The 14292-nt window shown below is 28.7% G+C and overlaps 1 protein-coding gene across 1 annotated transcript in view; it reads left to right on the top strand.

The window, feature by feature from the left end:
* Nucleotides 1-13087, top strand: part of LOC122272635 (nose resistant to fluoxetine protein 6) — a 70994-nt gene extending 57907 nt beyond the window's left edge. The window contains exons 14-15 of the mRNA XM_087163427.1: nucleotides 9891-10033; nucleotides 12825-13087. Of these exons, the coding sequence (XP_087019553.1) occupies nucleotides 9891-10033; nucleotides 12825-13016 (335 nt within the window). The 3' untranslated portion in view covers nucleotides 13017-13087. The remainder of the gene's footprint in view (nucleotides 1-9890; nucleotides 10034-12824) is intronic.
* The last annotated feature ends 1205 nt before the right edge of the window (nucleotides 13088-14292 follow it).

Raw genomic sequence — 14292 nt, 5'->3', positions numbered from 1 at the left:
ATTTTATAAGGGTGTGCAAAATTTTTTCCATTCGTTTAAAAATATCTCGTGACATGGCGAAACACGCAAAAAATTAAATTAATATTATAGGGGTTAGGTAGGTATTTTATTTACGTCACACTAGAGCTGCACAATGGGCTATTGGCGACGGTCTGGGAAACATCCCTGAAGATGATTCGAAGACATGCCATCACAATTTTGATCCTCAGCAGAGGAGATGGCTCCCCTGCTTTGGTAGCCCTACGATCTACGTTTCAAGGTTGAGCACTTCACGGTAGAATAGTTTAACGAGGACCGATACCGTGCACCCTCGGCCCCTACGCAGTCTGATCAAAGTCGTCACCCACCCGCTTACTGATCGCAGGCCACTGAGGCTTGACTTCGGTGTTCCACTGGGAACCGTGTCACTGCGGGACTTATAGGCGGTCAAAAATCAGAAACTATGGAGGAAAAAAAGTATGTTTAATTAAAGAAAGTACGTTTTGTGTCCGATTTTGTCAGTATATTTCCCTATATTAATTATATTAGCATATTAATTATATTAGCATATATTATTATATTCAGCATATTAATTATTGTTGTGTCACAACAACCAGAAATAAGACGTGAGTTGTACCAAATAATTTATTTAAACATTCACACGAACAATCACAAAATATTACCCAAAGAAATATCTCTTCTTAGAAAAAAACTCTCTTTTCAACTACACAAAAAAAAGAACATCACTTCTCGTGTGTGTCTCTCAAGCAACATCATTTTAGCATTACCTCTCGAGGAATTGATGCTTTTAGCTCAGTTGTCACACACTGTTACGTTACATTATATTAGCATATCCAGCACATATTATATTCAGCATATATTATTATATATTAATTATATTAGCATATCCAGCATATATTATATTCATCATATATTATATTCATCATATATTATTATATTCAGCATATTAATGATATTAATTACATCAGCATATTAATTGGCATATTTCAGGTCACCTCCTCGAAACATTAGGATTGAGTCCTAAAACATGAAGATCCGATCATTAGAACAAAAGTTATTCTGGGTGTTCCTTTTATTATTTTGTGTGGTGTACAAGGAAATGCGTATTAATCTTTTAAGTTTAAAACTTTAGAGAGAGCAGAATCACTTTCCTAAGCTTTTCATTTAATTAACTGCAAACAACTTTAGTTGTAACTGTCGTTTTACTACAACTAAATACCTATCCACTACTGTAATGGGAAAATGTTACAATTTAGAAAATAGCACATCTCATACTGTTTAACATTAAAAAAATCACGATAACTTTTAAATTACGAATTTTATCATGGAAAATAATTAAAAGGAATCATAGACTAAAAATCTAATTTATACATTCAATCTAAGATTTACTATGACTAACTTTGCCACATTTTTGACAAAGGTTTTAAAATATACAGTTCGTAAAAAAATAACCTGAATAACTTTTGATCTAAAGTTCGGATAACCTAATAACCGGATCTAATAATTTGAATGGATATCCTAACTTGATCTAATTCGGATATTCTAATTTGATCTTATCGGAAATTTGATCTAACAATTGAATAATGTTTGATCACGTTCTAGGACTTCAACTGGTTTGATGGGGGGGGGGAATATGCTAATTAATTAGCGAAGATGATACTTAAAGTTACTAAATTTAACACAAACTTACTTTTTCTGAATTAGCATACTTTTTCTTTAACGGATTAAGATTTCTGACTCTCAAAATATATAAACCCAGATATCAAAATAAGGTTTATTTTAACTCAGCAAAAACCTTTTAATGTAAACCTAAAAAGTTTTGTGATGTAGTTTACGAGTAAATATTCTAACCTTAAAACGAGATCTTTATGCTACACACATTATCCTAATCCAAAACCTTTTGGAAAACAACCTTCTATATGAAAACCTCAAATCGAGGTTGACTTGAAAAAACCCTTTAATAAAGTTACTCTCAAGTTGAAAATAACTTTAAATCTAGGCTTGCAAGGTCTTTTATGTTCAGCTGAAATCCACCTTGTCTTGAAATTTTAATGGAAAATGCAATTGGATCCTATCGCTAGTGTGACGTCAGCTAGAACATCATTATGGACCTTTAGTGACCATTTTACCTAAATGACAATACTTTTTAAAAAAACTTTGAAAAATATTTTTTATATACATAATTATGTATATATATATATATATATATATATATATAAATACAAGAAAACACGAAGAAAGTTAAGAAAGTAAGTTGATCTGATTTTGCTACTCGCTTTATAGCCCCTTTTTAATGTTTTTTCTTTTTATTTCATTTTATTTTCTGTTTTTACATGTTATTTTTACTTTTTGTGATCTATTTTATTTATTGTTATTTTTATTAAAAAAAATTTTGAGTGCTCTTCACACTATTGTATTAATATATTTTGCTTTGGCTTTATTGATACAATATCAGAAAGCACTCTGTTTTGCGGATATAATCGTGTGGGCTGAAGAAAAGATTATATCTTTTTTTCCGGTTTTTTAAATAAAATTTCATTCATTTTTTTTAATATATATATAAACTGTTGTTTGTTATTTTTTACTTATTATTCCCCCCCCCCTTTTTTTTTTCATATGTCTATAATTTTTCTCTGTTTTATTCTTCATTTTGTACTTATATATGTATATATATATATATATATATATATATATATATATATATATATATATACAGAATTTTATATACAGAAACGTATTTTCTCTGAATAAACATACTTTCTTTTCAACGGATTAAGATTTCTGACCCTCAAAATATGAAGCATAGTCGCATTCTAGGAAATATGGTCCTTAGACTTTGGTCAGGCGAGCGACTCAAAGTTTGGACTCCATAATGTTAATTCTACTTTTAGCCTGTTTCCTCATAACTCGAAATTTTTTTAAGCGAATGCAAAACTTTTTGCGCACAATTATAAAATTCATTTATCTAAATACCGTGCCAAATATCACTTTTAGTAAATATTTATTATTTTATTTAATAATAGTCTAGCATTTTTAAGCTATAAGGTGTACAATTTTTTAAATCAATTTAATGACCGTATTTTTGAATGACAAAATACAAAACTTGAGTAAAATCGGTCGAATAGTTCATGAAAAAATCAAGTTTTAAAAAAGTCGTATTTTGAACCATGTCCTCTCGCATTTTTAAAGGCCCGGTGAAAAGGATAGAAGAAACTTAATTATACTTATTTAACCCATGCATTGGAGGGTAAAGAAAATTCAAAAATTGTCTCAAAACCTTACCATCCAAAAATAAAATTCTACCCTGCAACAAATTGTTTTGAAACCCTCCTCGCAATGTGTGGTAAATTATTGTACGGCATTTCCCATCATAATTAAATGGAAGGGAAGAGGAAAAAGCACTTTATTATAATATAAATGAAGAAATAAATACAGCCAAACCCCGCTATAATGAGCACGGTTTATAGGGAACTCGTTCGGTTTATAGCGAAAACGTTCACTCCTGCGCCTTACTATACACATATAATGTTATTTTTTGTGGATATCGTGAACCAAAACAAGAGAGTAATTTGGATAGTATGATCTTTTTTCTGTCTAAGGCTGATTTTTTTCTTCTTCATTTTCTGGTAATTTTGAAATTTCTACAAATAATAGATATACCGATTTTAAAGCCATCTATAGAGTGGTATGTATCAGAGTTGGCCGTTGATTACAGTAATCGATTACAACTGTAATTGATTACAGATAATTACAGCTATGTAATCAATTACTTGTAATCATGATTACAAGTAATCAATTACTTGTAATCGTGATTACAACTTTCAAAAAATTTTGATTACAGCTGTAATCATGATTACAATTTTGATTACAGTAATCAATTACTTGTAATCACGATTACAAGTAATCAATTACTTGTAATCGTGATTACAACTTTCAAAAAATTTTGATTACAGCTGTAATCATGATTACAATTTTGATTACAGTAATCAATTACTTGTAATCATGATTACAAGTAATTGCGATTACAAGTAATCACAACAAAAACGATTACAAGTAATTATGATTACAAGTAATCAAAATATATGATTACATGTAATCATGATTACATGTAATCATGATTACATGTAATTTGATTACATGTAATTGTGATTACTTGTAATCAAACTATACGATTACAAGTTATTACGATTGTATACTATAGTCAAATTTTTTATGTAAGTATTCATGTGTTTACATATTTTTATGTACATAGAATGTACGCACGCATGAACGTACAATTTGCGATTCCTATGCATACAATGTATGCACAAACGTTGTTTGTACGTACAATATTCATAATTATATTGTAATATACTTAATGCAATGCGCATATGCTTAGTACATATAATTATGCATTTATGATACATGTACGCATGTATGTTAGTTTGTACAAAAAGGCAAAGTTTTGTATCTTTGTATACATAGACAATGTATGTATGAACGTATATGAAAATAATGTTTATGCGTTTGCATGCTTTTATGTACTTAAGTGCATATATTGTACAAATTTACGATAATAGCACGTATATACAATGTACGTTTGTATATAAAATTGTACGTATTTGCGTACAATATGTAAGAATGTTATTTAAAGGTACAATATATGCACATAGTTGCGTAAGTAAAATGCGTACATGTATACATGCATATTTATATGTACATCGATATATGTGCACGCAAAGTATGTACTTATGTACAACTTACGTATGTACTTGTATAACTACATACTTTGTTAATACTTATGCGCATGTAATGCATGGATGTACAAAAAAATAGTTATATGCACAATGTACGCATGTGCATACAACGTATACATGTACATAATTACAAGTAATGTACAAATACATGCGTACATTTAAATATACGTAATTACAATATACACATACATTGTGCATACATTAAAAAAATTTATATGGGTAAAGTTATTAAAATTTGTTTTAAAATTTATTCTAAGGCATATGAAACTCGACCACATATTTTTTAGAAAGCAAACGATAATTTTATTTGGAATTTCTAAATATTAATTCCACACATAAAATTTACCGCTTTTCTTACCATTTAAAAAATTTCTATGAATCATACATTATGTTATAAAAAAAATAAATCTGTATTGTCAAACATTTCATGAAAATACCTGAAAATAATTTTTTATTCAGAGAATTTCAAAATGATTTAGAACAATTAAAGCTGAAAACTAAATTTAAATATCGTTTGATTTTGTCATTTAACTTGCTTGAGTCATTAAAAGTTAACTTACATGCATTTTATTTATTGCATTGTACACATATTTAGACATAAATGTAATGTACATATGTATACGTGTAATGTATGTACGCATGTACAATGTATGTACATACATTCATGTATTGTACGTGCATATATAGTACATATGGATATGCATACATGGAACATACGTGTATTGTACATGTGTGGATACATTCATTGGACATATATACATTGCACCATATGCATAGATAGGGATAGCATGCATGTACACATGTAAAATTTGTACGAAAGAATCATGCCCAATATATTTATGCACATATGTACTGTATATGTACACACATATGTACATTATATGTTCATTTCATCATATGTACATTATATGAATATACAACTGTACGCTATATGTATATACATCTGCACGTTATATGTATATACATCTGTACAATATATGCATCTCAAATGTGTGTATGTACGTACGTTATGCATGTCGAATGCATGTATGAATATATGTGAAATATAAATACGCCCAATGTACGTACAATCGTACACAAATGTATTATGCATATTTGGATACTTACATTGAGCATGGACATATTATGTACATGTACATAAATACACTGGACATGTATATCATGTACATGTACATAAATACACTGGACATGCATATCATGTACATGTACATAAATACACTGGACATGCATATCATGTACATGTATACATACATATATTGTACATCCTACAGATATACCTATATTGTACCTGCATACATATATACCTATATTGTACATGCATACATATATTGTACTGTTCATAAATAAATTGCACATGCATGCATGGGACATACATTGTACAGACAATGTATGTATGTTCGTACAAACACAAGTACTTGTATATACATGCGTACATGAACATAGATATACATTTTACGTACACAAATATTTGCACAAAATGCATATATTCATTGTGTATAAATGTACATGTCTACATTGTTTGCACATACATACATAATTATTATCTATATACATACGTACATATACTTTGTACCTACAATATAAGTGTATGTACATGTGTGTGAAACTAAAATGTCTGAACATATGCACTAGATAAAATCATATGTACATACATTTTAGTTACATTCATTTGTACGTATACAAATACGTACAAAATGCGGTACATGTTAATACGTGCAAAATGTATCATTATAAAATACATTCTACTATCTACTGTAAAATATAATCATTTATAAGAATACAATTGTCTTGTAATCGTGTAATTAGATTACATGTAATCATAATTACATGTAATCAAATTACATGTAATCATATATTTTGATTACTTGTAATCATAATTACTCGTAATCAATTTCGTTGTGATTACTTGTAATCGCAATTACTTGGAATCATGATTACAAGTAATTGATTACTGTAATCAAAATTGTAATCATGATTACAGCTGTAATCAAAATTTTTTGAAAATTGTAATCATGATTACAAGTAATTGATTACTGTAATCGACTATGTAATCATGATTACAGCTGTAATCAAACTTTGTAATCACGATTACAAGTAATTGATTACTGTAATCAATATTGTAATCATGATTACAGCTGTAATCAAAATTTTTGAAAATTGTAATCATGATTACAAGTAATTGATTACTGTAATCAAAAAATGTAATCGATTACATTTTTGGCCAACTCTGGTATGTATCCGTAAGCATTTTTTCCTGTTCGCTTCTTTTATCTCAATTTCTCATCTCTAACTAAAGGCCATCCCTAAATTTTTTTGTAAGCAGAGACGAAGAGTAATAAAATTTAATTCATTTTTTGTTACTACTACATTGTTTTTTAGTCATTTTTGCATTTCATTTTATGGGTTATTTATTTAAATAATGCGTAATAAAAGGGAGGAGTTCAGAACCTATAGTTAAAAGGGTTTGCTGTATGGATAAAGTGAACTCCCAGTTATAGTGAACCAAAATGTCGGTCCATTGAAAGTTCACTATAGCGGAGTTTGACTGTATTTAATTATCAAAAGCTATAACTTCTAAACTATTTGTCCTATCTACTTATTTTCATTCACTTTAGCATTACATTAAATTCATTCACTTTAGCATTACATTAAATACACAAACACTACCTTTATTTTGATAGCACTGTCAAAAGTCTAAATAAGTAAAAAGCCTTCCAATTCAGCGCAAAAGAAATAGGCAACAAGCACTTTTTTACCTGTATCATTAGCTATGTTGAATAAAAAAAGAATCAATCAAAAATGGTACTTCTTATACATAAAATCCTCATAAAGCCTGAGCAATTACCTGTTAAATCTGCTCGAATTCGGTATTTATCATTTTAGCGTAAAAAATATGTATATATATATATATATATATATTGGGAACAATACCTCATATGTCTAAATAGCAATATGTAAGTTTCTCCTTAACTTTACCTCCCCCACTTAAAACCCGATTCCTGAGATTATGGAATTTTTTACCTGTTACTAAGAGGATGGCATTTGATAGTACTTTTACTGGTACTAGGTATCACTTTTATTTATAATGGATAGTACTGGGTAGCACTTTTATATCTGGATATCCAGATCGTGATAATTTCGGAGGTATGAATACTGTACTTTGTAAAATTTTTATAAAGTTTTTGTTGATAAACACCACTGTTCTTATGTAAGCATTATTATTTTTTTTTTTTGGTGCTGCAATTTAACACTTAACATACCATAACCGGTCAAATAACCGTTTAAGAACTTTGACATCGAAAATGCGCTCACCATCTTATCTTTTTTGCACATATGACGTCATGACTTTTTCTAACAATTATATACAGTTCATATTCTATTATTATTTTCGTATTTTGCTTGCTTTCAATAATACTTGTCATATACCTATTTCTACCACAACGAGTCAATTGACCGGGAAAACAATTTATTGCTTTATAAGGTTATCGGATCAGAAATTATACGTGTTCAACGTATTGCTTTCGATTAGTTGCGCGTTTCTGTTGCGTAGTTAGTTCAATCAGAATAACTGTGAATTCAAATTTCAAGAAAGTACCTAAAATTTTAGATTGGCATTTTTGTGTCAAAAAAGTGGCAAAAACTAAATGTATTGGTAAGTAGCTTATATTTTATTTCGATAGCTTTATTTCATTTCTAACTAGCTGTTAGTTTTTGCCCAGAAAATATCGATACAATCAAGGAAGCACAAGTTCTTTGAAGAAAAAATACTAATTATAAGAATTATAATTATTAAAATTAGTCTTATATATGATAGTCATAATGATAATTGGAAGAAATATGCTTGCGGAAAATGTACAATGGAAAAACCCTGTATATGTAAAAAAACGCGTTGTGCAATGAATTAGCTATGGTAGAACTATGGTAGACCGGCTATGGTAGAAATAGGTATATATTAAGTGTTGGTATGTTTGGTGTTAAAGGAAATTCTACAAACTTGTAAACTATTCATATGGAAAGGAGAAACTGCTGTATAAACTGAAGGCTCATTTCTACATTTTCACAAAATCGTTAATGCATATACTGTCATTACCTAAACACTCTTAGCCCATTAAATAATACTTCAAAAATTACTTTTGTTTAGAACCGACATTAGTTTTGATCATTTACAAATTTAGCACAATGCATAAAAGGATTTTTATTACGAAAAAAAATTTTTAGCTCTTATTTTTGCAAATTAATATTACAATATATTAAATTTAAATACTAATAAATAATTATAATAATTACTAAGTTTTTAATAATTAGTTTATAATAATCAATTTTTATTATTATTTTTTAAGATAAAATAACTAATTATCAAAAACTATTTTTCGTTCAATTTATTTTTCTCAAAGTTACAGAGAGAGATGCAATTTTTAATTTTTTTGTGGTTTTTCATTGGATTTTATTAGCATTTTTATCAATATTACTAAAATCCACTAATTTTTAAGTATTTTTTTTTTAAATGTAAAAAAAAAAATTTGAAAAGCTTCCACGCGCCCAAAAATTGAATATTCGAAATAAAAGTTAAAATTGGGAAAAGAAAAAGATGGAAAAAATTTCTTCTACGAGTTGATCACAGAAGAAAAACACAGCAGTTTCTTAAGTAATATTCAACTCAAATTTTTATAAACTGAATTAACCATAAATCTTGTTTTTCGCAAAGTTACAACTTTTATTTGAATATTGTCCTCTCAATTAAATTACCACCTTAAGAGTCATAATAAAAGCAAATTAAATAGAGAAATTGAGACTATTTTAAGTAAGCATGGAGGTTTGCTTACTTCTGGATGAATATCGAAATTTTCAAAAAATCTTCAGTAATAATTAAACGGCCATAAAATGTAGAAGCAAAAGAATTAAAGAAACCACATAAGAAATGAAAATGGTTAAATTTCGCTATGCGATGCAACTCGTTTTTAATTATTCAGATTTTTTTTTTCACTTCAATTTTGTGTTTCGCCACCGAAAAAGTACTTAAATGTGCTTTCTATTTTATATCATATTATTTTTGCTTTTACACACTGCTTCATTACTTTTTTATTAGTTTTCTTTTTTTTTAGCACTGTACAAATTAAATGAATGCCGTTTCTTTAAATACTATTTTCTTTTTAGGTATTGTTGAGAAAGCATTTTCTTCAAAGTCGTTAGTTCCTTTAAGTCGCATAAGTTATTGTGTTTACCTAGTACATCCTATTTATTTGGTATTCAGGGATGCTATTATTACTGAAAGATACTACATGGATAGAATTTCACAAGTAAGTTGGCATTATATTTTTAACAACAAAAAAAAGGTTGTGAATGAAACAGCCTGGTTGGCAGGGTGCTGAACTCTCGTTCGTAAGGACGGGAGTTCGAATCCAGCCGGCCAAAGATGACTGTGATTCTCCTTTTGTTCTCCTTTGTGTGGATAACATCAAATATTTGATGCCACTTATCCTGACTCGTGTTCTGCATTTTGTTAATTTGTGTTTTTAAATTGTGTTTTCGTGTATTTGTGTTTTTAAATTGTAATGTACAGAGATATAGGAAAGCCAGAGAACTTATGGTGTCATAAGCAGTCTTCTGTGCATTTGTAATGAATGAAATAAATGTTCACATTCCGCCGTTTTTCGAGACCTTTAAGGCAAATTGAGAATATTTTGTACGTAATTTTTAAATTCGTTTATCTAAATATAATTCATTTCAAAATAGTAATTTTTGATAATATTTAATTATTTTTTATAAGGTTTAAAAACAAATTGAATTGTACACAAATTTTTACGTAATTTTAAAGTATGTTATTTCAAATGACAAAACAGGAAATTCAAACGAAATCGGTTAATAACTTTTAAAGAAGGTAAATTTTATCACCCTTAAGCACAATTTTTAAAATATTATTGTGAATTATTATAATTTTAAAATATTATTGTGTCCGAAGTCTATGAACTGAAACAAAATAAAATATATTTGTTTCTTTACTGTAGTGGCTGAAAGAAGACTCACGACCACAGTTTGTGACCCATAATAAATGCATTTTTTGCCTTGTTTTTTGAAACGAATTTTTAATACATATACTAAGGGAGGTGATTCATCCGTTCAAAATTAAATTGAATGACATTAAGACTTCTAAACTCATGTTAATAAATAAATTAAAAGAAGTGAATAAATACCTGTAAGTAACAATCATTAAAGGGAGGGAGATAATCGCATGCTGCATCGTATTAGCTATATACCACGTTTGCGCCATGCACTGAAATAAAAATTAAAGTTTCTTACTTTAACGTCAATAAGAAAAAGACATTTTTAAGTTCACTAAGTAAATAGCTGTCGCAAAATTTGAATAAATTAAACGTACTTTATTGGGAAAGGACAAAAACGTTTTTTTTCGAAATCACTATTTTATTTTTACTGATATGACTGGGATGACATGGTTTCCAGGAGCCTAGATCACATTCGTGAGAACGGGTGTTCGATTCTAGCCAGCCGACGAATCCCCGTGTTGTAAATGGTGAATGGTGCCCGTTAAATCTTTAGGGGCAAAAAGTCCCCCATGTTCCCATATCAAATTACACCTCTAGGGTTACTGGATTGGAGATTGATCGTTATCTGGTGTAGGTCAAAATTACGATCTGCGGGTGAATAAATGGATGTATCAGTGGTTACACCATATAAACGGTTGTGACGTATGGGTGTGGAAGAAGTCAAATTCTTGGCCATTGCTGGTGGAAAGGGACAGCAAGAGCCATCGCACTCCTTGCCTTAATGGCCCACTACAACGGCTAACAGCAAAAAAAAAGTTAACTATTTCTGCTTCACTAATGTAGCCAAAATTACGCATTGCTTGTTCCCCAGCTCACTATTATATTAAATATTTTTATTCAATCCTACTCTAGTTAGTCAACAGAGGCGAATCTGCGCACTGTAACTGTTAGTACACGAACTAGAATTGGGTATAATATGAAAAAAGCACAACTACTTCCACTTACTAGGAATAACATTTACCTTTTAGTTTAATTAATAAACTGAGTTTTAAATATGTTTACTAAATTCATAAACTTCGGTAAAACAACAATATAAATTATTTCCAAAGGAACTAGACTAATACAATTCCAACCTGGTGAGTAGCGACTTATAAACAACACACTTCGTTTGATGCTTTTACTTGTTGCTAGAAATCAGGTTCGCAGAAAATGCTGTTTACTAGTTAAATTTAGTAGGAATAACACGATCTGTGACGTAGGCTATAGTATACCCAATTGATTCAAAACACGACTGAAATATTAAAGTACGAACTAGAACATAATTAAAACACAACTCTGTTTGAAAAAACTACCCATACTAACATTAAAAACTTAACAACTTTTTAATAATCTTAAACACAACTTTTCAATCAAATAATAATCATCATACTCAACAACTAATCAAAACTAAAAAAACATCGGTGGCGTAACTAGATCACTAAAAAAATACAACAATAACGGAGGCGCAACTAGATTACCCATCAATTTGTAATTTATTATAGTTTTAAAATTCCAGAAAAATAAATGATCTAGTTCATCGCTTTTTAACAAGAGCAACAAAAAAGAGTGGGACCAAATTTGTGTTGAAAATAAATTATAAAAAAACAGATCATTTCTTGAGAGAAAGAGAATTTTAATATTTTGAAAGAAAAGAAAAGAACCCTTCTATTGATATATTTTCCATAAATTAAAAAGAACAGTTGCCAAAATCAAGCGAACAAAACAAGGCAATACATCATTCAGACTGGTTACAACAACCTCGATTTGCTGATTCCATCAATAATTTCCTGTCCTGGTATTTTATATTCTTTCAATTTGCTCCATCTGTTTTTCTAGTATTCAAACTCCTGTCAGAGGTGTAGTAGCCGAAGACTAAATTATGACTTATTATAGGGTAGTGTACATCTAAAAGTAGTAATATCGAATGAAACAGTTTTTTTAAAACAGATTTACTATTATTATTTATTAAAAATGAAGAGGTTGTTATCTGAGGTATATAATAGCTTCCATTCTAACTTTTTAGATTAAAGGTGTGCTTCTTTTGCAGGTAGGAGAATTTACACTCTATTTCCTGTTCTCAATATTTGCTGGTTTCATCATTTACATCGCTATAGAAGAACCTTTCAACAAAATGTATAATATTTTGAAAAAAAGAGTTACTAGTTCAACTCCACCAAATGATGCGACTCAAATTAAAAATGACACAGTATTGAAACAAAATAGAACAGAGAAACGTTGATGTAGAACCTTTTTAAACTCTGCTTTGCAAATGTATAGCTTAAAGGAATAAAACTGGATCTATCACAACTCTCCAAGTGTTTATAAATTTCATTTACCCAATTTAGGCCAAGCATAGAACTTTAATAACATGGTATTACTTTCAGAGAAATGTGCTAAAATTACATTCAATAAGACATAAAAAAGGTTTTGTGTATGAAATATAATAATTTCAAGAACAAGTAATATAAAAAAAAAATCAAAGTCAATTCCTACTAAATTTCAACGAAGAAATATTTTACTTTAGTTACTTTTTATTAAATAATTATAATTTTTTCTCCCATATAAAGTTGAAATTGATTAAATTTAAAGAATTAATAATTGAAAAAATAGTATTAACATCAAGTGTTATTCCCTACAATGTTTTTGAACTTGAGTGGATGAATAAAAATTATTTTATGAACGATTGAAAATTTGAACAAGATTTATAAATATGTATAGAGAGAGAGAGAGCGTGAACTAATAGTAGGAATTTAAAAGAAAAGTCTCGTATCAGACAACTATTTATAAATTTGGTGACGTGGACCACGCGTAATGTTTTTTATTGCATTTATCTGACTCAGCGAATATAAAATATTTAAAGGTTCATAATAAACCATTTTTCTGTTCAAATAGAGCTATAAGTTAGAAATTATCACTGATGTTATTTTTTAAATATGTGAAAAACTGAATCGCTTACAGTAAAATTTGAAACAATGACTAACGCTGAACCCATCAGAAAATTACATTTCGTTTTTCGGACATCCATATTTTATTAATGAATTAATATTACAAAAAAAATTGTATTAACATCAAGTGTCAACCATTAAAAGTTAAAAAAAAATTTATTTGAGCTAGAGTGGACAAATAAAAAGTATTTTATTGAAAATTTGAACAAAATATAGGGAGAGTGCGAGTGGGAAAATAATAAAATGGTTCGTATATGTCAAATCAAATCAATGGATTAACCATTTAGTTGAACACTAGTATTTTATGACAGTTGTTTTATTTTGATCTTATTTACAGGACTCGCAATTTTAATCCATATAAGAGCATCTGATTTCTCTCAAATGAAATAATCACAGATTTTACAAAGTTAAATTTGCTAAAAACTATTTCATGTTAAAAAAATTTAAAAATTACTCATCAAAAGTGTTTACTTCAGTTGTATTATTAATTTTTTATAAATATCTTCAGAACCCTTTATAATAGCAGAAAAATAGAAATAGAGAAACATATACGTCACAGTGTTAATAAAG

Source organism: Parasteatoda tepidariorum, chromosome 5 (assembly GCF_982258835.1).
Source record: "Parasteatoda tepidariorum strain Cologne lab strain chromosome 5, Ptep-v5.0, whole genome shotgun sequence".
Taxonomy (NCBI): Eukaryota; Metazoa; Arthropoda; class Arachnida; order Araneae; family Theridiidae; genus Parasteatoda; species Parasteatoda tepidariorum.
This window is presented reverse-complemented; position numbering and strand designations above follow the sequence as displayed.